At 34.0% G+C, this 27,819-nt stretch overlaps 1 protein-coding gene across 3 annotated transcripts; it reads left to right on the forward strand.

The window, feature by feature from the left end:
* LOC123706913 (synaptic vesicle glycoprotein 2B-like) lies at window positions 1-26,961 on the forward strand. Of its 3 annotated transcripts, none has more exons than XM_045656537.1 (11): window positions 1-21; window positions 15,537-15,665; window positions 16,202-16,261; window positions 16,615-16,707; window positions 22,004-22,137; window positions 23,661-23,851; window positions 24,011-24,159; window positions 24,292-24,691; window positions 24,883-25,145; window positions 25,354-25,513; window positions 25,697-26,961. In XM_045656537.1, exons 2-11 carry the CDS (start codon window positions 15,629-15,631, stop codon window positions 25,878-25,880), a joined length of 1,671 nt encoding a protein of 556 aa, XP_045512493.1. In that variant the 5' UTR covers window positions 1-21; window positions 15,537-15,628; the 3' UTR covers window positions 25,881-26,961. The 3 variants fall into 3 exon arrangements, with proteins under 3 accessions (XP_045512493.1, XP_045512491.1, XP_045512492.1); XM_045656535.1 differs by lacking the exon at window positions 1-21 and adding an exon at window positions 5,636-5,754; XM_045656536.1 differs by lacking the exon at window positions 1-21 and adding an exon at window positions 10,028-10,254.
* Window positions 26,962-27,819: the final 858 nt, after the last annotated feature.

The following is a 27,819-nucleotide window of genomic DNA, read 5'->3' on the forward strand; positions in this document are numbered from 1 at the left end:
CCGAAGGGAAGCAATGTACATGTAAGTAATTTTGTAAGATTATCATTAGTCATCCTTATAACAATGGGTCAGTGTTCATCAAGCATTGTATTCGAAATAATGCCAATAAATAGTATAATCTTGTACAGTAAGCTATATTATAATATAATAATAAAAAAGTTAACTTTTAAACGGATGCAAACATCTGTTGTAAAGCACTCGAAATTTCATTAAGTTATGGAAAAATGTCTTTAATAGTCGAGTAAAAGAAAAGATATTGTCTTTGCGAGTGTATATCTATGTTTTAAATTTTTCGTCCTAGGGACACAGGTCACGCTACTAGATATATTAAAAACAATAATAAGGTATTATGGCAATATATGTATTTTTTTGTTATTTGAATGGTAAGGACTGGAAATTAAATTTTTCAAATGAAATAATATGTAGCTCTAACCGTTGCCTCAGTGAGCTCAACTATGGTATGAGAGTCACACATATATAAAAGGAGAATTTGTTACATAAATTAAATAAGACGAATTTCGAATGCTTTACGCGAACGAGGCACGTTGTAACGTATAAATTTAGGGTTTAAAATGTGTACAGTACACCAAAGTACAGTACATATTTTACAAGTACACCTTGTTTTTTTATCAAAGTGGCTTCTGGCTAGTTCACCTTACTGGTAACAAATAATTATTGTCCTATTAGATCATTTAAAACACCACCAGTGTTGTTAGGTATTTGGAGAAAAATTGCATCGTTAATGTACATAGCCAGGAATAGTAAGAATAAGCTTTCATTTAATTTTGAAGAGCTTATAAATTATGTATATTTTATAGATTTCGGCATTTCAATGGTAAGGCAACTAAGTAGGTGATCAGCGTTCGCCCTTCGGTACGTGGCTCACTTTATAGGTAGAGAGAGAAATTTATGGCCACTCTTTAGACTAGAACAAATGGGGTCAGTAGTTAATAGATAATTGCGGGTGATCAAAACACTTCATTCATAAAAGACCGGTTTCAGTCCAAATATTATTGCAAATATCCAGATTAACAAAAGGAATTACTATGATAACAGGCTATTATGTTGGGTACAAAAAATCTACCGAAATTAGTCATAGTATTCATTCAAAGTGCGTCCGGCTTTATTGGTGCACTTGTTTAACATTTTAAAGTCGGCTTTATAAAAATATAAATACATATATATTCAACACAATATATAGAAACTTAAAAAAATTAATACTTTTTAATCGCTCCTCGTGATGTTAATTTTTAACTGACTTCTATTTTTTTATGTCAAAGCCTAGGCATTCGCGTCAAGGGCTCATTATTGCGTATATATATATAATAGAGATAAATTTTCTCTGTGTGACTCCAATTGGATGAATTGTTTCCTTGGGCAAGTTTATATGAGCCTTCTTTGTATTTAGACGAGAAAAGAATTGATCAACCCCCTAAAGCCTGACGATACATTTATAATTGCTGATAAGCGCAATGCAGAACGTAATGTTTGAAATATCGATTACGAACAATTACGACACGTGATAAAGTACACGAGTACAATTTATTCATTACTTGATCAATATTAAAACTCAATTATAATACTTGGAAATATATAAATCCGCCCACGTGGCACAACAATTTCAATTATGTAATATCGAATGCTGTTTTCTTCTCAATCTAACCAAACAAAAATACGTTTAATATAATTTCCTTATTATAGTATCCGTTAGATACATTTAATATACATATTTATGTATCAATCATAAATTTAATTAAAAAAATCAGTTTTTCTGTATGAATTTCGGAACATTTTGTCGATCGTCATGTAGATCGCGTGATGTACATGACGCATTGACATCGTGCTACGCATGAGAGCACGGACGCCTGGCCGAAATCGAGTAACTCCGGAACACTTTATAGTGTCGTTATTGATAAATTGCCGTTGAGTCAATCTTCCCCTGTCCAATCCGTCGCCTGCAATGTACGTAAACGCTAACTCAATTGTCTATAGTGACAAGTAGACAATTTAGAAATTCCTCTGTAACGGGCTCTATATACTTTGCGGAGATAAGTGTATGTAAATAATAATATATAACAATGTATAAAGGATTTTACAAAAGTAATATAAACATATTGAAGTAGCATTAAATCTTATGTACTGGAAAGTTTCCTAGAGTACATACACCCCACTAAATTTGCTTAAATCTACGTACGTTGGCTACGAATTCCATTTCAAACGGAAGTAAGTAAGACATTAGGGCGAGAACCATAAGTACAGAACTCGTTAATTGAAAATAAATAAACACTTGCGTTGACCACTGATTAAGAAGACTCAAAAAAAACCATCTAAATATTTTGGTAAATCCTCTCTGAATCCTATAAGTATCCAACAGGATGAAACAGAACATCCAAACTGTATCTTCTTGAATTTTTACTTCTATCGCTATTTAACTTAACACATAAAAGGTATTTTTTTGCCAATCTGAGATGTGATTACTTGTCGCCATAAATTCAAGAACAACAATTTTTAAACAATTCTCTCTGTTTGTTATAATTTTTTAGTTTTTCTCGTTTTTTAATTGTTTAGTTTATTAGGAATTTAAGTTTGTACTGTGGCTTACACTTTCGTGGTTTTTTGGTGCTTTCAGTACTTTTACTTAATATATATATATATATATATATATATATATATATATATATATATAGGCAATAATACATTAAGAAGTTTAATAAAAAAACATAATTATAACAACATAAAACAAATCAATGGCGCTACAGCCTTTTTCGGTCAGGGTCTCAGATTTCTGTATCTGTTCTAATAGGCAAGTATGTGATCAGCCTTCTGTGCTTGACGCACGCCGTCGATTTTTTGGGTCTAAGGCTAGCCGGTTTCCTCACGATATTTTTTTTCGCCGTTCGAGCGAATGTTGAATTGAATGAAAGTCCATTGGTGCACAGCCGGGGATTGAACCTACGACCTCAAGGATGAGAGTCACACGCTGAAGCCCCTTGGCCAACACTGCTATAACAATAACGTATTTCTAACCCAATCCACTAATGAAATAGTAAATTACGCAAATCTGGGAAATGACTAAGAATTTAATAAAACTAAGGTTACCTTTGTTTCGGAGCAAAATTGCAAGGAGCAAGAAGAAAAATTATGTCCACTACGAAAGTGATTTTTTGACAACTAAAATATAATTCTTTACAATCGCGTTTTACAGGACAACGGACGCTTTTTTCGCAAGAAGGCGTCTTCCATAGACATAATAATGTTTTATATATCCGAACCCAATACGGTAGTTTTTAGAAGGGAAGTGGGAATAAGACCGTTCCGTCTAATGGACAGTCCACCATACCAAATTTTGAGGACAACACTAATGTTACCTTAAATCAATTTTATCCCTTAACCGATGGTTTAATAATGTTGAAAATTGAAAGACTAGTATAAAATCATTGGAATGACACTTATAACCTTACAAAAAATAGTAAGCATTGAAATTTATTTTAGCTGCGAACTTGAAAGTGTAGGGGTGGGACATGCAAAAAGGCACGGTTTCTACGGGTGTAAACGCTATGACTACACAAAAATAGATACTTACTAGTAAAATATCGTGTATGAGCCTCCTGAAGATCAATGGTCTTTGTATAGCCTCACAAAGTTACAGGACAGGGTGATTTCGCCCAAAGCAAAAAAAGTAACCATGCCCATAAGCAATATATAAATAAGTTATGTCATAAGTTACAAAGTATTACACAATATTGCGTGACACGTCACGGCACGTCAATAATTTTGGACAGTAACTTTGGTTTCAACCATTCGGCCATGAATCCTTCACATTGTCAGCGGAAGTAGAGAAACAATTTATTATTATTTACTATAATTGTTATGTATGCTCGTGGTAAATAAAACTACCGGATATTTACAAATCAGTTATGTTAGCAGGAACTTGACAATGGTACGTATTAATGCTATAGTTGTAATACTTTTGAACTTGAAATACAACTTTGGTCAAACTATAACTAACTATAACATCTATTAAAACAAATATTCCCATTTTAAATTTATTTAAGTAATTTAAGACGTTGGCAAACATAGGAAATGTTTAGTTTAGGCTCATAAAAATAAAACAGAAGTTTTTTTGAGTCTATAAACATTTTTTAACCTTAAGTATCATCAGTTTGAGTGATAATACTTTAGTGTAGGTCTCTAAATGTTTTTTAACAATCAGACGGAATGAATTATACAATCAATTTGAAGTTTAATTTCATGACTACTAAACCGATACAAAATAGGTCATTCGCTACGTACCAAGCCCTCATTAGATAGTTAAATGTCCGGTTCACATGGTCCGCTCTAATAATAGATAATTGAGTCTATAGTCTATATCCAGTAACAATACAGGATATAAACCTTAAGTGAAAGAGTAATTATATTCTGAAATAAAAATGTAGCTTTAGTTTCGACAAATCCTACTTCGATATTTATAGGCGGCAGAATTATGATAATGATTTAATGAAGTTAGCATGTAATCAAGTAAATTCGAGGTTAATGATAACTTTACGAAAAACTTGATTGTTTTACTCAAATGTTAAACCTGTAAATATTCATAAAAATAAGGAAATGTTCAATACTTAAAGTAAGGAGTTCTAAACTTATTAACACTGTAACACAATTTTTGTAGCACATTTTTAAGTTTAAGGGAATAATATATATAAGTTTGTATATATGTATATAAAGGTATATATATATATATATATATATATATATATATATATACAACACAACCTAACCACAAAACTTAACCATTAAGGAATGGGAAATTTAGAGTCTTACTATTAATACCATAACAATGTCATTGGACTGCATAGTGTTTATCTTAATTAATTACAATGTGATGTATATAAGGCAAAAAATGTTTACCTTTAAATTCGTAAATTCGTTTTACAGGTCGTATGTATATATAACAAATATTTCTTACAAACCAAACAAGTGTTAATTGTAAAATAAAAAAAAAACATTTTCTACTGTAAGTTTTCAGTTTAATAGTGTGTCATCACTATTAAACTCAGGCTGTTATTTGACCACAGTAGGTATATTTTTATAATAATGTAAGCCTCCGACTTAATCACTATCTCCTAAACGTCACACTTTGTTTGCTAAGTATTGACTATTTTAAGATTTTATCTTGTTTATACTTTGATAGCTTCCACAAAAATGATTATCTTAATGAATTACACTAAAAAGCACAGTTGTGTTTTTTTTTACTTTGACTTTCTGTTGATGTAAATGCATTATAATGATCTTAATTTCTACATCAATATAACTGATAATGAACGACATAAAAAAGGATTTAAATTTGGATTTAAAACGTATGTACTGCTTTTCAGTCATAGGATTACAATGTAATTGTAAACATAAAAAAAGACAATTTGAAAAATAATCACCACATAAATATATAAATTTGTTTTGTCATCTAACAATAAAAATAATTTGCACGAACATCTACATGCTTGGTGTTAAATCTTAAATCCTTAACCAAATAGTATTTAAATGTTTTCTCGTTGTATTTACTGGAAGATTGCCTCTGTTGACACGACGAGGCCTGCTTTTTGATATATACCCGTCGCAGTATCGTCATTAATAACACTCGCACGAGTGTGTCTCCGTCGAACCAAGTTCATCCCATTCTTATTCATTATCGTTCATAGCCACTTTGTTGGCGGAACACTCAAACTCCATCAGCCAAGAAGGGGCTCATCAGACCGACCGGTAAGTGACCTATGTTAATTTGCATAACACGACATCTACCAGCCACTGTTCCGTCATTAACACGTTTAGAGTCGTTAAATATATTAGCCTTTATCAATTTAGATCTCAGTGTTATTGTAATCTTCCATGAATCATCATCCTTTGTGCATGTACGATGTTATTTGACAAATTTGCTAATCATCACCATTATTTGATCATTATAAAACAAAAACTGCAATTACTGTTTTGTGAATATTATAATTATTCATAAAAAGATTTACGATTTTAATGTAGGTTTTTAACCTCATACAAGTGAGACAAATTTCGTAGGTACCAACCCATTATCCATCTCATACAAAGTTTATACTTTTTTTTTACTTTCTAGTATATTGAATAGTAAAAATTATAACCAATGCGACAATTATAATATAGCCTGATACTCGAAAAAATATATAAATATCGGGCACCATAATTGGACAGTGTAAACCAAAAATATTCACTGAAATCGTGAAATATGTTTGTGAAGTATTTCCAAGTTTATTCGCAATATTTTTCGGACCGATATATTTATGTAACCGCGTCGTAGTTGACATTGTTAGATGGCATGATATTTGCTTTTACAAATTTACACAAGATAAGTGTCATTTGTTGACTAGTAGTTCGGTAGCTGACAGGCTGCATCCTTCAGTTGATCACGCATAGCTCAAATATGGACCAAGATAACATGGATCATTGTGTCAATATGAATTTCTACATCGCTGTATCTACGTAGATTTCTATCTGGTATTATATGATAGGCATTTTAATGTACAGGCATCAATTTTGAGGTTAACTATGATCTAGTAGACCTTGCTGGCTTGGTTAACACACTTAGCGAAGGCTCTAGTTTCGATTCCTAGTGTTTGCCATTTTTGAACTTCACGATAGACTTCATGACGAATTTTATTACATTTAAACTCAATTAATATGTGTATTTGTAGAGGAATCAATCCACCAATGTGGAATATTTGTATAAGAAACATAAGATGGCATAACATGATTGTAACGACTTTATAATCAGTATTTATTAATAATTAAAAACTAATTAATGCAATCTTTTACTTGTACTTGCATCTCTTTCTGTCAAATTGTGTTTACGCTCTGATGAAAAGAAAAAGATAAGTACTTAAGTAGGAATAGTACATTTAGGCTTAATCGTTTATTCGAATAAGGGGGCAAAAATTAATATTCCAAAATTAACGTTCTCGCTTCATAAGTAATAAATACGTTGTAAATGACATAGAAATGCAGCAAAAACATGAGAAAATCTAAATTCATATCGTCTTTCTGCTTTATCGGGCTTAAGAAATAAATTCGCTATTTCCAGACTAAGTTATCATGTAGTAAGTATGTTTATTGAAGGAATTTGCATACTGATCTCATTAATGACAAAAGAAAAAAACATAAAAGATAGTGTCGAGGGTTCAACTAGGTCGAGGTATTTACTTTCTACGCCTTTTTTGACTTATGTAATGTTATATTTGCTTTAAAACCTAAAGATAGCAATGTTTTTTGTATATACAAAAATATAATAACTGTTTGATAATAATACTTTAATTTAGTTTGTTTTAATAGAAAATAAAAACAAATCAATAAATATATATTCTAATAATTTAATTAAAAATAGTTAAAAATAATTGTATATCAATAAACGCTTGTTTAAAATATTTGTATTTAAAATTAAACTATTTTTTGTCATCAATACAGATTATAATTTATGCAGAACTCCTAATAAAAGACCCAATTTCGTTTTAGTCTCTTACCACTGATGCAGGTATACATTCTGGGAATTTGACAAGTTTTGACAATTTTAAATATAATCTTACAAATATTTATTGCAAATATATAACTACTTACAGCGCTCATTGGCCTAGTACCCTTAATTACTTAAACATATATTTAGGAGAAAGTATAACGTCAATAAATATAAAAAAATCAGTAACGCAGAAGCGGTTCATAGAATACTTGATACTAGACGGGAGGGTAAAAATTTATTATGAATGATAAACTGTAGATTTTACCACTTCATTTACGTACTATAAACGTCAAACTGCTACAGTATGTCTTTATCACTCTCGTGTCACTTTGCAAATTAATAAAGGAGACAAGAAATACTAGCTCTAAACACAAGTTACATAAATACCATAAAATTACCTAATCACACACGGAAAGGTATTGATATTTAGAAACAAGACTAAACGACTTCGACTTTTTTCTGAATCTTACTTTTAAACGATTAACGTTATTACGGGATTTGCAACTATGGCTTTATTTTAATAACAGCGTGACCATGGTTACCAGCACGGCGTTATGTTAAAAATAATAAAACTTACTTCTATCACCAAATGAGAGCTACGTAGACGTATGCATTACCTTCACCTTGACAGACCGGTCTACTCATTCACGAGACACCTTCGGAGGTCAGCTCGATTGATTACTTTTAAATCAGTGTCACGTCGACCCGTCTCTTAACCAGTTATTGCATTTCCTAGTAGGTATCTACCTATAAACTATTATTACACCTAAATTAAGTGGTTCGTTAGGTTCTTTAAAAATATTACGCTAGTAAAAATAAAACTACAAATCTGCAACACACGTAAATACACATTATTTTTTATATATTTTACCATGAAAAGAAACTAAATGACCTTTAGTTAAGAAGTTAAGAGATAAAAAACAATACCATCAAACACCTGTAAACGTAATCTTATCTACATATATTTCGTTACAACATACCGACCTTTCGTCTAACAAGGGAGTCCACATTTGTAGCTTAGTAGTTATCGTTTGATACCCAAGGACAGCTCGATTCTCGACGAAACAATTATTGTTTCGCATAGAAACACAAGGCTTCTACATGTATTGTCCTATTGCGGGAATACTGGACAGCAACGATATTATTCATTATCATTATGTATGACGCATACATAAAGGATAACATTTTGATAGAGCTTTATATGTACTGTTTTTGTTGTTAAATATCTTTCATAACATTTAAACAAATTCAATTAAAACAGTGCAATGAAACTACTGTTTTGTCGTCGTAATTATGCAAGTCTGTACTTCATGACCCACCAAGTTCCCGATGTTTGAACCTTGAGTTAACCGCTACTTTCTAAGGATAAAGCTTTGTTTACTAAAGTTGTTTTAATTAATCTCTTTTACATGTTCTTAATACTTGTTAGTCTTCAGACGAAGCTTAAATGTGGTCGAGGGAATTAGTTATGAAGACAAATAAAATTATTTATACAAATTGGTTTTGTAGTATATCATCAAAACGTAATGTTCCAGGTAAGTCCAAAAAAACTGTCTGCTCTTTAGTAGAAAATTAATTTAAACTCTAGACCTATTTTTATTGGCCCTCTGTAGTAAGTAGATAGATACTTATTTCATTAGGCTATTAATAACATTAACAATTCTTAAACCACAAGCAATTATTACGCAATTCGTATATTCATTAAAATGTAGTAATTTTAATTGAAGTAATTATTTTTAAATGAATACTCTAGATAAATACTTGACAGCATAATTAAAATATCTTTATTCTGTTCAAATAAAATATTAAATCAATAATAATTAAGTGTTAATATTTATAAATTAACACTTATTAGTTTTACTGTTCTACCATGGTTACTTTAATTGAGTTCTTTATTTTAACAATATAAAATTCTTATTGCAATGAATTAAAAGGTGTACAACAAACTCAATAATTATTTCAGAAATTTCATAGAGTAATGAGAAGTAAGGTTTAAGAACTGTATATAAATTACGGAATATAGTGTCCCATTTTCAAATTGTTTTAGTCTTTTTAAGTTATCATTCACAATACAATGCGTACGGATATTATGTTCGTTGATTTCGTAATTGTTTTCATAAGCAACCCTTTGTTCGTTATTACAACGTTGACAATGGTACATTTGTAAAAGTGTATTATTTTAATTTTATTAACACTTTAGGGACTATTAATATTATTCACCTTCTTTAAGAATATTATCGTGAAATAAAATAGGAAAAATACAACTCCCAAAACCACTGCTTTTGCTAAAATTCAATAGATAGACTTTTTTAAGTTGCCATTTATGCTAAAAACCTATGATTTTTTAATGTATCTCAACTTCTTATTATTATGCTTATTTTAACGCTGATGAACCTTCAAAAACCGGAAGATGCATATTTTGTTTATCAAAAATGTCCTCAGGTGGGGCGGACAGTAAATTTAGCAAGCAAACAGTTTAACAGAACCTCCACATAACCCGTTGCGATCTCACTTTGATAACACGTCTCAGAATCGATTATAAAAATAAAATTGTGAACGAAATTTAATTGAAAGCCAAGGCTCTATGCACTTCTGTAGGACTAAGAGTGACGTGAAATGGTTTACCCAAGTGAAATTTGATAAACGTTTTGTTCTTGTGTCTATTAGAACTTGAGGAGATATGCTATATTTATTCACGTGCTAACTTATATGCTGTTCCTTTTCTGGTAAGAATGCTACTTGTTTTATGCTAATGAATGCATTAAGGCATTTATTGTAGTATGTTAAATTTTTTGACTGTAACTTCTTAAAATCAATGTTTATTAACCTTCAGATATGTTTTAATAGCAGAAAGCCTGTTTATGTAAAAATAAAACACAACGAGCAAATTTAGTATTATCGAATAAATGCATTTTGGATAATAAAGTTGGTTTTATCAGAAATAAGGAGTAGTATTTATTATAAAATTATGTATACGAGTATGTAGGTAATAAAAAGTTATACTGGATTATATATAATAGTAATATAATTGAAATTACACTTTTCAATAATGAAACGTGTTTGTTTATCAATTTTTTTATAATTTTGATTTAAAAATTTAAAAAGTTTAGGCTTTACTACAATCACAGCGACAGGTTTTTTTAATAGTTATTATGTTTGCAAATATCGCATTATTAAAGAAAACATTAGTGAAAAGTCTGGTGAAACATGGTACACCTAAGGAAACTAACGGTGTTTGAACTGTCTGTGGGTCCTACGCCTGCTCTAGCAAACTGTTCGGAGTGTGAGAGTTAAGGTAAAGGGCACTTGTGTCTGCGCACACACTTGTCACATCACTTGCGTATATGGCCGGTTCCTCTTGGGTCTAGAGAGGGACGGGGTTATTCGCCGTGGCGCGGCCTGGAGAACTTATTTCGTAGTAGAACGTGGCCAAGACATATTCTATTACTGCTTCTCTTTATGGATAGTTAAGATAGCCTAAACGTGTGAACTAAAAAACTTTGGTTTGAACCGCAAGTCCACTCCTTAGCTGCAAGAGTTTATTTTCCGAATCACATTATTTTCATTTGTCTTTACGGAATTTATTATTATTTTTATGAAAAGTCATTGTTATACATAATAATTAAATTATTAATAGTTGTTATGCACATAAATGTTGATGAGCTTTAGTTGAGATATTCCTATTGCAACCCAAATAATGTTGCGCATATGAATTAAATTTTTAGCTTTTTTCGACATGACCCACTTTCACTGTCAATTTTGTGTATATTTATGGTCTGTATTTTAGCAAGGTGAAAGTACTGTATTTTTTATTTAACACGAATAATTGAAAATGTAATAAATTACCAATATCCATTAGAAATCTGATAACCTAACTAAAACCGAGATAACAATCGCATCGCACCCACAACATGTCTTTTCAAATGTTTTTAAGAATAATTTAACGTGGTATTACTGAAGAATGCCTTCTTACTCGTAAAAACAAACTTTTTATTATACTTTTATTAACCTAAATACTTCTTTTTTATTTTTGCCAAAAACAGTGCTCAATTTTTATGGAGGGCCTACTATTTTAAAGCGTATTTCGAGTTCGCTATAATATACGATACACCTTTATCGCTGGCAGGTCTTTCATAGTAGGTACTTTAGATTCTAAACTACAGTATGCTGTCACTGTTAAACTTGTAATAAAATATATTTATTAATATTTATTTTGTAAATAGTTTTTAATTATTTTAAAATCATTAATATTTAAATCTTAATTCTACGGTGTCTTAATTAAAACAAATAACAAATCGATTAACATTTATGAAATATTAATAAGATTAAAGCAATCTCAATTACCAATATTTAAATAACTTTAAATAAATGTATTCCTAATTAAACTTCCGTATTTACGTACCTTACTTCATGAAACGTATTCGCAAGTTTGAGAAGTAGCAGGTATGGAAATAAATCTAAGATTATTTCACCCTTAGCACTTAGTGAAGCTAAAGGAAGCACCCTTATGTAAAACGTTTTCAAATTGACGTATGGAAAACATGACGCTAAAGCCTGACTCTGAATTTTCTTTATTTATTTATTGGACACTTGCAAAAATCAGTATAATTAGAATAATGCAATAATAAGGAGACAACGAGCGGCTTATTGCGTTTAAGCGATCTCTCAGGCAACATTTTACTCTAAAGGTAAAGTCAGAATCGAACCTTCGACATACGGGACCAATCGTTTTTTTTTTTTATGTTTGCGTCTCGCTTCCTCTTTCTTAACACTCCCATCTATCAATTATTAAACAATATTGACAGATTAATTAAATTTAGTTTGTTAATCCGTAAATTTTCCTAAATCAAGTATGGATAGTTATCCATACTTGATGTTTGCACTTGTAGTTCCAAGTGCAAACACGTTTAATTAGCCACGTTAATAGCCTTCAATGAAAATTAAATCATTTTAAATGTTCCGATAAATAAAAGAATAAAGTTACGCTTATAGAAACCTCATATGGTCTCTAATATATCTTTTTCGTTACGTTTAATTGTTCACAATAGAAATAATATAATTTGTTACGAATAATAGTCAAATTAACCTTCAATAGAATATTTAATGTAATTATGTGTGTGCAGTTTTATAAACAATGTAAAGCAAAATAAGAACAAAATATACCCACAATTTTCTATATATATTATAGAAATTTGAAGGTTTATGGAAAGAAACTGTGAAGGAAGGATGGTGTGCTGTTCCTCCAACCTAAAGGGCCCTCGACCATTCTAACCACTGGCAGGTCCGAAGGCCCCAGTGGTTAAGGTATGAAGTCATTTATCCTTAGCAGTCGGAATAACTTCGTTAGCGCGGTTTCAGGTGACGCCATTATCGCAGTAACTGTAGCCGTAGATTATAGGTGTCCCTACAAAACGTTACATTGTATTGACAACGCAAACTAACCAATGTCGTTTTAGGCACTTTTACGTGTGACATGGGTTTCAAGCTGTTGAAGGAGTTTAAGATGTAGCTGTTATATTGTTTACATCTCTAAAATCTCTAATCTAAAATAAAATAAATACATATTTAATTTACGCGTTTATGAATTGTAAATGAATATACATATGTTTTATAATTTAATTATATCAAACTAATAACTACCGCGCAATTATTTATTATTACTATGTAGCGAAGTCTAAGTAAATGAGGTCGCGAAGGAGGTAATTGTACATAGAGTCTAACCTGGTAGTCGTGGTTTCGTCGTTACTTGACTTTAAAAAAAATACATAGATGAATAAATCTCTACCCCGTGTTTTGTGTTGGTAACTTCAAACACATTACGCTTTCATTCATGGTTCGCTTAGAGTTTTAAAACTTCAGTTCTTTTTCATAATTAGAATGCATAGATGGTAATAATTCAACAAACTAATCTGTCATAATACAATCACTTCCTGCAATCAATTGCTACTCTACAGGGAAGAACATAGTAAAATTTCATTACAAGAATGATTCACACGATGTAGACGTTGTTATGATAAGCTACTTTGTAATTGAATGAATTGTTTATTTTTCTTACGATTTTTATCAACGAATGGTTGTAGGATACGCGTGTTTCAATCTAATATAATTAAAATGATAATCTGATGACAATCAGTACCTCGACATTCGTGTCAATTTCAAACATTTTTTAAACTAATTAAAATTGTGATTAGGAGAAACACGACGTCTGGCATCCCACAACAAAAGCGCTTTTAAGATAAGGCATTGGTATTTCCAACGCATACTAGCTGGTACTTAGGAGCTTTCAAAAAAGGCCGTACAAACAAGACTTTTTTTGTAAGTAAGAACCAGGTGTTAGGTTAGGTTTTGTTAGATGCTTAATCTTAGTTCCCTGACCCAATAATATATTAGACAACTTAATGTTTCAAGCCAGACAAATGAAGCTGCAAGAATTAGCATAGCATCAAAGGCGATATGTGTTAGCTAAGTTTATACTACGTATATTAGTAGAAAGAATGCTCCACTTCAACATACAATTATAATTTAAATTAATAAATTTGATTAATTAAATCAAGCAAAGGGATACAAAATCTCTTGATAAAAGGTAAAGTCTAAAGCAAAACTTGAACTATGCAAAGGGAGATTCAGTATAATTAAAAAAAACCGTATAACAGTTAACGATTACGAAAATATAAATATGATCCTATAAAACTGAAATGGTTTTTAAATTCGTGCAAAGTTGGAATTTATTCAAACACACATATTACAAATACAATCGGAATTTTGTGCAACAAAAACCGAAACTCTGTACAAGCAGATAATAGCAGTAAATTTTTCGATGGTCTAATTTTAAAAAAGGATTCAATTTTTAAGCGGTAACGAGATTTGTAACGGATATTTAACCGTTGCTTAAATATTGTGTTATTCGTGTCCCTGTAACTGTTTTGCTGATGTGTCCTTGTTTATGATCTTTTTTATTTAAAAGAGTAAATGAGCAGTTCGGTTTTCCTTTTGGTGGAATCAACTTCGAGTAACTTAAAATAAACAACTCAATGCTTCATATGCTAAAGGCAATATACCGTCGTACGTAAAGCAATATACTGCCATTAACTTTTCATTATCTTACATTGTCCTTGTTTCGATGTCAGGGGATATTTTTTGACAACAAGTAATAATAATCTTTCATATTGCAGCAGAACGTTGTAAATAGAAGATTTTGTAAAATAAAGAGAATACAAACCCTTTTTTTTAAACTACAAATAAATAAAACTCTCATCTGTTTTGATACACAAATACAGGCTCGTTGCGATCCTGGTGCAGTGCAGACGAAGTAGGTTTTATGTTGTACTAACAATGAAATAACCACAATGACTTAGTTGCATGATAATTACGAAATCGCTATTTAGGTCACCTTTGTATACCTACATAATAAAAATAAACAATTTTGAAACCCTGTACATGAAGTTATATACATACGTAGAAAGTATGTATGTATGTATGTATGTATACCTACATATATCCATACACATAAAGTGTTTTCTTTAAATGTATGTATATATGTTTTGTTGAAATCTAATATTAATACGCAAATTACAGTGTTTTTCTTGATTTGCGAGAAACTTTAGCTCTGTAGACTATTGCGCATCATAAGAGCGACAGAGGCATAAGTATTAAATCTTAACAATAAGTGAACAGGTTTTCAATGTTTATTTTTATTGTTTAAAAGCTGGTCTTATTGGCGTGTTACTTTCCTTTAAATATTCTTGTGAAAGAAAATATCGTTTTCAAAAATATTAGTTCTTAAATATAAGTTGAGTGCCACCAAGGAAGTTCTATTAATATTTCATTTCTAATTGAATGCATATATGTAGAACGCCATCTCTACGACAATTTTAGTTCTTAATTACACATACACACCCATGAATGATCATGACATATAGTGAATATACCTATGCAAACAAATAATACAAATTTACTCCATTTTACGTATCTGTGCTCGCCATAAAACATTAATATATTATTTTTCCAGACGAGCCGGGCGCCGTTGGAATCGAACTCCGAGCCAGTGATCGTGTGGTTGATCGCAAGCCGCAAACATACATAGTTGCCCGCACGCATAGGATGGTAGAAACTGACCCTGGGCCCAAGAAACCTCACAGTGAGATTTTTTTATAATTGTTATTTATTAATACCATCAAGAACTTTTATACATAGAATGTAGGCCCCAACTCACAGGCCGGTTACTTTAGAATATTCTTCACTAGTTACCAAGTCCTGAAAGAAAAATCTATAAGTGCACATACCGAGTTTATACACATGATAAAACAACATGGGTGTAAGAATATTTAAACCGAAATTTCACTGTATCGATTCTAATGTATATATTACAAGTATTTATAAATACGACTTTCATATCAGTAGAGATTTGCCATTTATTTCTTAGTAAACATGCAGCTTTTCATTGTAATATTTACCTTGCATTTTACTTGCGACACATACATAGATTACATAAATTATATTAATTAGTTTTTAACTCTGCTGCTGAAATATAAGATCATCTATTTGCTTTAAATTAAACAGATCGATATATGAGGTCAAAGCGCCACCTTAGCACCTATATTTTTTTTTCTTTCGAGTAGTTCTAAAGCTATTAAAGTACTTCTAAAGCCATTCTAATAATTCTATTTTTTCTAGATTGTGATGTAAAAATTGACCACCAGCTTAACGGACCAGGTTCCAAAACTACCGAGCTTGGTAAGTGATAAAAATGAATATTGTTTAATTTGTTTATTGTTATATCAAATCTCTTGTTTACAATAGGTACATTATATTTTAATCCAATTTAGACAAGCCAATTGAACGTCTAGCGGTTACAAACGTCATTGCTACGAACCGTTTGTAATGAGTTAAAGATTGAAACATCTTTACGTTTTTTTATGATGAATTATAGACTAGTAAATTTCCTATATATTTGGTAATTTTCTTGAATATACCTGGGACAATAAGTTTTGTACTCGTGAAAAATCATTTATTCAAAAAATATTTTAGGTCTATTTTAACTATGATATCTAATTAGATGTTTTTCTAAATTGTATGAATATTTACAGGAATCTCCCCACTAAAATCTCCAACAAAATTCGACCCGGAAAAAGGCGGCCACACTGAGAAAGCTGACTTTGAGAAGGCGATCGAACTAGCCCGTGAGTAAACAACAACAAACGACACGTGTTGCTTACGAGAATTATGATAAGCCTTCGGGAATTGTTATGATCAGATTCGAGGGGGATTCTTTATAATATTCATCCAAGTCTTTGCTTAAATATAGAGAGTATAGAGAGAAATTTTGACCAAATGTTTTTTATAAAAGGTGCGGTAAAGATATTTAATATTTTGAAAATAATATTCTAGAAATAGTAGTTGAAACTTTTGACCAAAACGTATCAATTTTAAATCATGACAATGATTACATTGTTGTTGCGGATTGGGCGGACTTAAACACAGAAATGTCTCTGTAATCGAATAAGGAACTTCAGATACAATCATAATTATTTAGGGTAGTTTTTACTTTAGGTTGATTTGGTCCTTATTTGGTTAAAATAAAACTTCCTAATAATTCGTTGAGAAGAGGTGAAGATGGAATGTGGAATGTGTTTAATTTTTAAAAACTGTAGATTTATATACAAAAATTATCCTACCTGGCCACTAGTGGTAAACATGTGGTACCAAGATGCGAAGGGTGCGTAGACAATAAAATCGAGGCGCGGCAAAAAGTTGTCCTAACGGTAACGCAATTAACTGTTATTTTCAGAACAAATTATTGTTTCATGACGACACGTACTAATCACCTACAGGATTCCCCCTCTAGCGAAGCGTACCGGCAGGCGTATAACGCGGCCTCGGCGAGTTGTTCTTGTAGGTATTGAGGTGTTCCCAGTGTCTTGTTGTTTCAGGTTGTTGTCATTTTGATGTTTCAGGCTATTTGATGGTTCATGTAGTTCGCTCGCACTTGATGTGTTTTGCTTGTTGCAGGTACTCGTTGTTGTATCAGTAGGCACATCTTGCTCGGTGATAGTGTAGGCAGGTTTGAGTCTGTCGATAGAGATATTCATTTCACGGTTAGGTAACTGCAGCGTGAATATCTTACTGTCTCGTTTCAGCACGCGATAGGGTCCGTCGTAAGGTGCTTGTAATGGCTTCTTTACGGCGTCTATGCGTACAAATACGTATTCACATGTTTGCAGGTCGCGGTGTACAAATATGGGTTTTGTGTTGCTGTGTGGTTGACTCGGCATTGGTTGCAGGTTATGTATTGCGTCGCGCAGCTGATCGATGTAGCCAGAGTCCATGATGACGTCATTGCGGGTCGTTGATAAGAAATCACCGGGTAAGCGTATGTTGCAACCGTAGGTAAGCTGAGCGGCGCTTACACCGGTGTCACTTCGCATAGCGGCGCGTAATCCGAGTAGGACGGTTGGTAGCTCGTTGATCCAGCTTCTTGCGGTCTGTAGTCTTGCCTTTAATGCGGCTTTAAGGACACGGTGCCATCGTTCGATGATACCGTTACACTGTGCGTGGTATGAAGTTGTACGCGTTTTTTCGATTCCTAGTAAGCGAGAAAGAGATGCAAATACTCTGCTTTCAAATTGGCGTCCTTGGTCCGTTGTTATTGTTACAGGACAACCGAAACGGGAAATCCAACCTTCGTATACCGCTTTGGCGACGTCTTCAGCTGATATTTCGCATAATGGGTATGCTTCGAGCCATCTTGTTGCTCTGTCGATCATTGTCACGAGGTATCGATGACCGCTGGCCGCGGTAGGTAGCGGACCAACGATATCGATGTGAACGTGTTCGAATCGTTCGGTTGGTGAAAAAATTGATAATTGACTTGATGTGTGGCGTTGTATTTTGGCGCGCTGACACTGTAGGCATACTTTTGCCCACTTGCCGACGTCTGCGTTCATTGAGGGCCAAAAGTAACGTTGCGTAATTAATTTTCTCGTAGTCTTGATTCCAGGGTGGCTAACGTTATGTACTGCGTTGAATGCGGTACGTCGGTATTCTTCTGGTAGGTACGGACGTAACTGTGAGGTTGAAGTTTCGCAGTGTAATTTGATATTTGAGACGGGCAGGTTGACTTTCTTGAAACATAAGTTGCTCTGTAGACTGAGTGCTTTAATGGTATCGCTATCGCGCTCTTGAGCTTCTGCAAGTAGATTGTAGTCGATCGGCGATGGACAGGTGATTGCTTCGACACGTGATAATGCATCTGCGGCTGCATTTTGAGATCCACTGATGTGTCGTATATCAGTGGTAAATTCGCTGATATAAAGTAGCTGTCGGGTGCGTCTCGGTGATTCGCTGTTTGTATTTGTTTTTGTGTAAGCGAAAGTTAGCGGCTTGTGGTCGGTGAATATTATTATTTCTCGTCCCTCGAACATTTTGCGGAAATGTTTAACAGCCATGTAGATAGCGAGTAGCTCTCGATCGTAAGTACTGTAGCGAGTCTGTGCGTCGGTGAATTTCTTCGAGAAATAGCCGAGTGGTTGCCATGAGTTGTTGATAAATTGATTGAGTGCGGCACCAGCTGTTTTGTCGCTAGCGTCGCTGAATATAGCAAGTGTCGCCTGGTGAGACGGATGAGCAAGTAAAGCGGCGTTTTTTATGCTCTCTTTACATGCTTCATAAGCTTGCGTTGATTCAGTGGTCCAGTCGATCTTAGTTTTGTCACGCTTCTTGACGTTGTGCAGGTAGGTATTTAAAGGCGCTTGAATGGTGGCGGCATCTTTGATATTTTCACGGTAAAAGTTTATCATACCGAGAAAACGTCGTAGTTCTTCTACGGTTTGTGGTTTTGGAAAATCTGTAATAGCTTGTACCTTCTCTTGGGGTGGCTGTATTCCTTCCGCTGTGACTTGGTGACCGAGGAATTTCACAGTTGGCTGGCCGAAAACACATTTTGATGGGTTGATGGTGATGCCGTATTCTTCTAGTCGCTGTAATACGATGCGTAGATGTTTTCGGTGCTCTTCCTCGTCGATTGATGCTATGAGTAGATCATCAACGAAAGGGAATACGAAGTCGAGTTCGCGCAGTACTTCGTGAATAAAGCGTTGGAAAGTCTGTCCGGCGTTCTTTAGACCAGGACACATGCGCGGAAACTCGAAAAGACCAAAAGGTGTGATGATAGCGGTTTTCTCCACATCTTGCTCGCTGACTGGCAGTTGTTGGTACGCGCGATTGAGGTCGAGTGTGGAGAAAATTTTCTTCCCTGCGAGTTGGTATGTGAAGTCACGTATACGTGGTATGGGATACCGATCGGGCTTGGTTATGGCGTTGAGCCTTCGGTAATCGCCACACACGCGTAGGTCTCCATTCTTCTTTGGCACGACGTGAAGAGGTGATGCCCAAGGGCTTTTGCTTGGTCTGCATAACCCTTGATCGATCATGTTTTGGAATTCTTTCCTGACCATTTCGTAACGATGCGGTGCAATGGGGCGTGGCTTGCAGTGAAGGGGCGGTCCATTTGTTTCAATGAAGTGTTCAACGGAATGTTTGGGACTAAGCTTCATTGAAGTGATTCTGGTTGTGCCTGGGAAATCTGCTAGTATGCTGTGGTAATTTTGCTCAATGTCTATACTACGAACTGTAGGTATGTCTGCAGTACTGAGCTGAGCGTTTGTTACCAGTTTTGTTTTCCCGTCGATCAGTCTTCTGTTTTTTACGTCGACAATGAGGTGGTGGTGCTGCAAGAAATCTGCTCCCAGGATTGCCTTAGACACATCTGCTACGACGAATTTCCATGTGTATGGTCTTCGGAGGTTAAGATCGAGTTGGAGTGACTTCTCTCCGTATGTTGGAATGACCGTGTTGTTGGCGGCGTAGAGTTGAAATGGCAGTGGTTTTTCACGTGAGCCTTTTGTCTTTGGTAGCACGGAGATATTGGCTCCTGTGTCGACCAAAAAGGTAAGTTTCGTTACCCTGTCGGTAACGAAAAGGCGGTGTGATGATTCGGTAACGCCGGTTCCCGCCGCGGCCAGCGTTACTATTAGTTTTCCGACTGGTTTATGGGCTTGAAACATGGGCATGGTGGTGTGCATTTCTTCGCGTCCATACCGTAGCGATGATGGTAATAGCAGTACGGCATTGGAGATTTTTTCCGGCTTCGATCTTCGGACTCTCGTCGGTTTTCGTTGCGCTTTGTTGATGCATTCCGCGAGCGTGATTGTGAATGGTAGCGAGAACGACTGTTGCGGTAGTTGTCGCGTGGTTGTACTCGTAGCTCGGCAACTTCCAAAGACAACCTTCTTATTTCACCGATGAGGGTGTCGATGGTTGGTTGTTCTGGAAATGGCACACGGAGTGACAGTGAGATACCGGAGACTTCTTGGCTCGACGGATGTGATGAAACTTGACGCTCTGCACCGGAATTTTCTGTGTTCGACATCTTCAATTTTCTTGGTGTTCTTCTCGGGGTCACCACTTTAGGGTAGTTTTTACTTTAGGTTGATTTGGTCCTTATTTGGTTAAAATAAAACTTCCTAATAATTCGTTGAGAAGAGGTGAAGATGGAATGTGGAATGTGTTTAATTTTTAAAAACTGTAGATTTATATACAAAAATTATCCTACCTGGCCACTAGTGGTAAACATGTGGTACCAAGATGCGAAGGGTGCGTAGACAATAAAATCGAGGCGCGGCAAAAAGTTGTCCTAACGGTAACGCAATTAACTGTTATTTTCAGAACAAATTATTGTTTCATGACGACACGTACTAATCACCTACAATTATTTTAAAATCAGTTATTGTCACTAAGACAAACAACTTGTTAAGACGTACACAAAAACTCACATAAACTTAAGGCTAACCGCTGCCCGTAGTCATTTACAAATTTTAAATTCCCAGACCTTATAAGCCTTCAAGTAATGTGTTGTTATGAATGAGTAATTAATGAATGAGGCGTGCAGAGCGCTCACGTAGCAATTCCTTGGAGTACGAGACTCGTAGGCCTTCTAAGAAATACTTTGACACGAGTAAGCTTTGTTTACGTACGTACAGGATACAGTGGCGTGACAATATTATGGTCGTGTATCTGCAGAATTCGAAATACGATCGTTTTTAATGGGACGTTCTCATACTAAGCGCTTCAATTAACAACAAAAACACTAAATTTTATTGCATGCGATGTCGAGGATCCAGTTTAGTTGATTAGCCAATTAATATTATATTATTTAACGATAATAATACGTAAATTATTTACTTTTGATAGATCTATCAGATGTGTGTGAAGTGCCAACATTTTTAATAGAGCCAGACACGTATCGGCTTTCCATTGCTTGTTTTTTGATCTAATACATTGGTGAATATTATTTAAACGCACAAACTCAGGATAAACAATTCCACTGCGCATCTATCTATACCTACTTAATCTGAATTATTGACAAAACATATTCCCTCAAGTATATATAAATATAAGATTTTGAATATGGAATTTCAGACTATGGCCGTTTCCATTACCTGCTGCTGGCCGTTTGCGGCCTCGTCAGCACCTCAGAGGAGATGGACGTCATCTCCATGTCTTTCATCCTACCATCAGCACAGTGCGACCTAGAACTTACCACCCAAACAAAGGTTAGTGGCATTGAGCATTTTATTAGAAAAATATATGTTTTAACAACTTAAATTAATGGGCTAACTCGGGAATTTAGCATTTAGTGAATTTCATTTTATATATAAATAATAACATCTCTTTACAATGTAATAAAATGAATCAACAAGTGCGTTTGAATACAATTTTAAGTAGTTCCGAGATAAATATTATTAAGATTTTATTAACCTACCAGGAATTGTTTGATATATTAAAGTAACCAAGGTTTCTAAGAATAACTATTGTTAATGTTTGAACAATATGTGTTAAAAAAACTTGTTAGGTTATGTGGTTTTGCAATTAAACCTTTTGGGAAATCCAGTCATCGTGTACATAAAGATTTCGTAAATGCTTCAAATTATTAAAATGTATACGTTTTATGGCCCTCAGATGTAATAGTGATATCACTATGTAAACAACTTGCATGTGAATTTTAGAACTATAAAAACAATATAACTATTTGCGTAATATTAGGTCCTTACATATGAAATTGGCGTTTTGTATGGGAGGAACAAAAAGTCGAATATTTTTAAATATTATATATTTAATTAATCAAAGTATGAACCATTGTTTTCTATGCACTTTTGCCATCTCATAGGTAGTTCATTGATCCCTTTACTAAAAAACCAGTCGGACGGGAATCAATAAAATCCGTGAAGGCGATTTGGACTGACCCATCAGAGTTAATTTTTTTCCCTTGCAAGAAGTTGTCCAAATTTCGAAAAAAAATGGTAATCTGTTGGAGCAAGGTCCGGGGAGTACGGAGGATATCTTAAACATTCCAATTGAAGCTCTTCTAATTTTGTAGCCGTCTGTTGTGCAGTGTGTGGTCTAGCGTTGTCGTGAAGTAGCAGTGGCGTGGAGCGGTTGACCAGCCTAGGTTGTTCAGTCGCTTGCTTTTCCATCATGGTTTGCAATTGCTGACATGAGAAAACTGCAATGAACAATACCGGCACTAGTCCACCAAACGCTTACAAGTAACTTTTTTGGGGTAAATTTTCGCTTGGGGCAGGATTTGGCTGACTGGCCAGGATCTAACCATTGCGCTGAGCGCTTCCGATTATCGTAAAGAATCCATTTTTCATCACAGGTCATTACCTGTTTTTTCTTTTGCAACATGACCGCCATACACATCATTCACCCTTCGAGTCGTTTCCGCAGCACTAGTGCCACGGCGGAACTCGTACTCGTAAATAACGCGATACTTTAAGTTTTCCATTTTGTAAAATGAGTGACGCAAACAGAAAAAAACAAATGAATGACGGTCATCGAAGCACAAATACATGAGTAAATAGCTGGACAAATTTGAATTTGAAATTCCTAACCAAAGAGGAGATATTTGAGGTCAAAGTGGCCAGTAGACAAAACGCCAATTTCATATGTAAGGACCTAATATATTGTAGCTAACATAATTTATTTAGCGGACGTCTTTCAGTTTATCTCATATACAACTATATACTTATTGTCGCAATTAGTTAAGTTACATATTTATATTGTTTGCATACAGGGATGGCTAAACAGCATAATCTTCATCGGCATGATGGTGGGCGCGTACGCGTGGGGCTCCGTAGCAGACACTTTAGGTCGCAAGCGGGTCCTTATTGCTATATCTATCATCAACGCCTTGGCCATCGTCGCTTCCTCCTTCAGCCAGAACTATGAGCTTTTCATGCTGTTTAGATTCATGAACGGAGCTGCGTAAGTATATTTATGAAGCTTGTAGGTTCTTATACAATTCTTTATTACGCAATTAAATTTAAGAGTTTGTCACTTGAATGACTTATTTACGGTCCATTATCGCAAGTATTTTATAGATAAAAACAATACTTATGAATAAAACTTTCTGTTTGTGTGCAGTTTGGGGGGTTCAGGCCCGGTCATCTGGTCGTACTTCGCGGAGTTCCAGCCGAAGAAAAAGCGTGGTGCTATGTTGAGTTTTATGGCTGCTTTCTGGACTCTTGGCAACCTTTTCGTGGCCGGGCTCGCTTGGGTTATCATACCAAGTGGTACGTATCCTAAATACCTATAATTTATAGATTTCATTTTATAAATTTTTAAAGTGAAGAATATATTTTGAGAAAACTCCACAATAAACCTATTAAGATACGTCTAATTCGTAATTTTCTCTTGTTTTACAGAGATCGGCGTACAATCTGGCGCTTTCATTTACAACTCGTGGCGTATATTCTTACTCGTGATGTCACTGCCATCGTTCATAGTGGCTGCGCTTTTATTCCTTTTGCCTGAATCACCAAAGTTTTTGATATCCACCGGTCGCCATGAAGATGCCTTAGAAGTGTTCAGAGGAATCTATATGATGAACACTGGTAGGAGTAAAGAGGAGTACCCAGTTAAGCAACTGCTAGTAGAAGAGCCGATGCATCCTAAACAGGAAAAGCAGATTGAAGCTAAAGAACCGAAGTCTAAGTTAAGGAGAATGTTAAGTGATATTGTTGAACACAGCAAGCAGTTATTTGTACCGCCTATTCTGAAGTTTACTACTATTTCTATCACAATTAATTTCACTTTCCATATTGGGTACGTAATTTGTTTATTGAAAAATTTAGTTTTAGACCATAAGCAATTTGTTGTTTCAATACAGCGTTTGAAGCCATGTGAATGAAATATGTATTGATAATAAGACATTTAATTTATAGACGAACACAGAAATTGATTATTAAATACTACCTTAAGTTAAATATGAAATTGTAGAATTTTTATATTTTCAGGTACTACGGTCTAATGATGTGGTTCCCTGAGATGTTTAATCGCTTCGACGAGTGGTCCCGCACGCATGATAACGCTGAAGCCGACATTTGCCAAGTGACATCTTACGTGACACAATACGGAACACATTCTGCGGAAGCGCGCTGCGACTCCCACATAAACTCTGATGTCTTCATGGAATCTTTAATCACTGTTGCTGCAGCGATACCGTCTAATATTTTCGCAGTTCTTGGAATGGATAGACTAGGCAGAAAGTTCTTTTTAGGTATGACTAATTATAGCACGTAATTTAGCCAGAGTTTCCGTGGTGGGAAAAGTGACCACACGTACAGAAGTCTATAACATATGACTACAGTGTGACGTTCTGTAAGCCCTTAATAAGACACACATTCATTTTTTATCGGCTTACTATGCCCAACCCAAGCCGGGATACACAATTTCCAGTGTAGTGTAATATTCACCTTAAATTTCAGTATTCGCGACGTTCTCTGCGGGCACGTGTTCTGCCGCCATGTACTTCGTGTACAATAAGACTAACAACTTGATAGTCAGCGCCATCTTTAGTTCTGTAATATCTTGCGGCAACGCGTCACTCGACTGTCTCATCACTGAAGTCTTCCCTACAAACTTAAGGTAAGAGAAGTGAAAGATAAATTTATCTTATGTATTAATTTATATACTGAAAAGTTATTTGCAGAAAAAGTTTTTTTGAATTTTAGTATTAGTAGGCTAGTATTTTGTGGACCGACTTCGGATCGTATAACTCCGTAACATTTTCCTACATTACAAAATTTAAGATCTTCTTAATAATTACAGAGCTACTGGGGTAGCCGTGTCTATGGTAGCAGCGCGTCTAGGAGGTATTATCGGAAACGTGGTAATCGCCACACTACTGGATACCTATTGCCCTGCCCCTACCTTCATCGTAGCCGTACTGCTAGCCAGCGGCGGTCTGATGTGCCTCTTCCTGCCCAACACTACACGACAAGCTTTACAGTAACACACTCTACCGTGAGTCATTAAGCGATAACGTATTAGATATAAAGGCAAATGTCTAAACAAATGTAAATTAGGAATCGTGTCTCAATCCTGAAACTCTGAACTTCTACGAACAACTTTAAATGTTGCTTATGACATATTTTATAAAACACACTCCATCTGTAGCACGATTTTTGTGATTTAATAACCCTGGTTTTTTTTATTTAAGCTTTAAGGCGTGATTTGATCTTGTTAAGTTTCTGTAACGTAACAAACGTTTCAGGAACAATGTATATATTATATTTTAGACAGAGTCAACCGAGTTCGCCAGGATTTCATTATTGACTGTTTTAATACGTTATTAGCTATGCAACTCGTGTTATTCAAACTTGAGTGTTATCGATAAGTAGTAAGAGATTTAAAACACTTTCCAATTGAATAATGTGATGGCAAGTAATTTATTAACATTGATTACGTCAGTCCTAATACCATTATTGCATCTAAAACTTTAATAAAACTTGCCTGTCGCTCCACCATTCGGATTGAATTATTAAACTAACGTAAAGTATTGCATACTTCATGAAACTCTTAACAGAGCTAATCTTCACAAATTATCGATATAAACTCAATTTGTATTGTGAGCCTTGCGTATGTGATTTTTAATTACTGATGTAGATAGTTGTACAAAAACCTTTTTTACTAAGTATGGAACAGTATTTAAGAATCGTTGAAGATTTGGCATCGTTTGAACTGTTAACCTATCTATTATAGGTAAAACTTAAGTCAGAAACTGTACAATTATGTTGTTACCTACACATATTTAAAAACGAATTTATAAATTAGTAATTGTTACTTTAGTGTGTAGTTTTAGTTAAGTTAACCCAATAACCATACAAACAATATTTTGACGTTTACAAAAATGTATTTAACATGGTAGATAAGACGAGTTTGAAGATATACTGCATATGAAACAGAATCAAGCTTTTAAGATTCACCAAAACAGTTTAATACCTCGTAGTACCTATCGCCTATTCCTTATAGGGATAAAAATGTGTTAAATAATGTGATATGTTCTAATACACAAAATAAAAGATAATAAGACATTTCATGATTTATTTATCTACCTGCTTGTGAAGAGGTTTTGAATTAAAAAGAAATGTGAGAATAGATATTTATACAAATATATGCTATACCAGATTATTCGATTTTTTATTTTTTCTATTATGTCCTATGAATAACTACATTTTTCGATTACACTTTAATATTCTTTTTGTAATAATCTTGACTTACCGAAGATGCGCCTTAATATTTCATTTAATAACAAAATTTGATCGCTTCTTTTAATAAATCCACCAATATAATAAAAATAAGAGATACAAATAAAACGATACATAAAATGTTTTTATTTATTAAAGTTTTAAACTACATAGAAGTTCACTTCATGATATTACACATATCAGTGCACTTGAAACTCAGTTTAGAATTTACATCAACAAATATTGTACTTAATATTTCTAGATTACGATAATCATATTCTAACAATTCGATTACCAAATTCTGTCTATAAATGAGAGAGTACCATCGAGACGTACATTTATCGTATTGACTTAGCTACATATTTCCATCACTTTATTTGCTTAAAACCGATAAATCTGGCTGGATCGACGTTTAGTGTCATCATGAACTAATACTCGTAAGAGGCTAGTTGTCATATAAATAATTCGGTCTCATTCATAAACACTATGAGTAGTTTTCAAAGTCGCGTCACGAAAATCTAGCACTCTACAGTAATTAGAAGGTACAGTACGTTTTTAAATTAAAATTTCGCTATGGAAATTAAAAACATGTAAATTAAATCATATTATATATATATATATATATATATATATATATATATATATATATAAGTATGACACGTACTTATTTAAAAATTATTTATACAATCAAACATATATGTCGCA

The sequence above is a fragment of the Pieris brassicae genome, chromosome 3 (genome assembly GCF_905147105.1).
Source record: "Pieris brassicae chromosome 3, ilPieBrab1.1, whole genome shotgun sequence".
NCBI lineage: Eukaryota > Metazoa > Arthropoda > Insecta > Lepidoptera > Pieridae > Pieris > Pieris brassicae.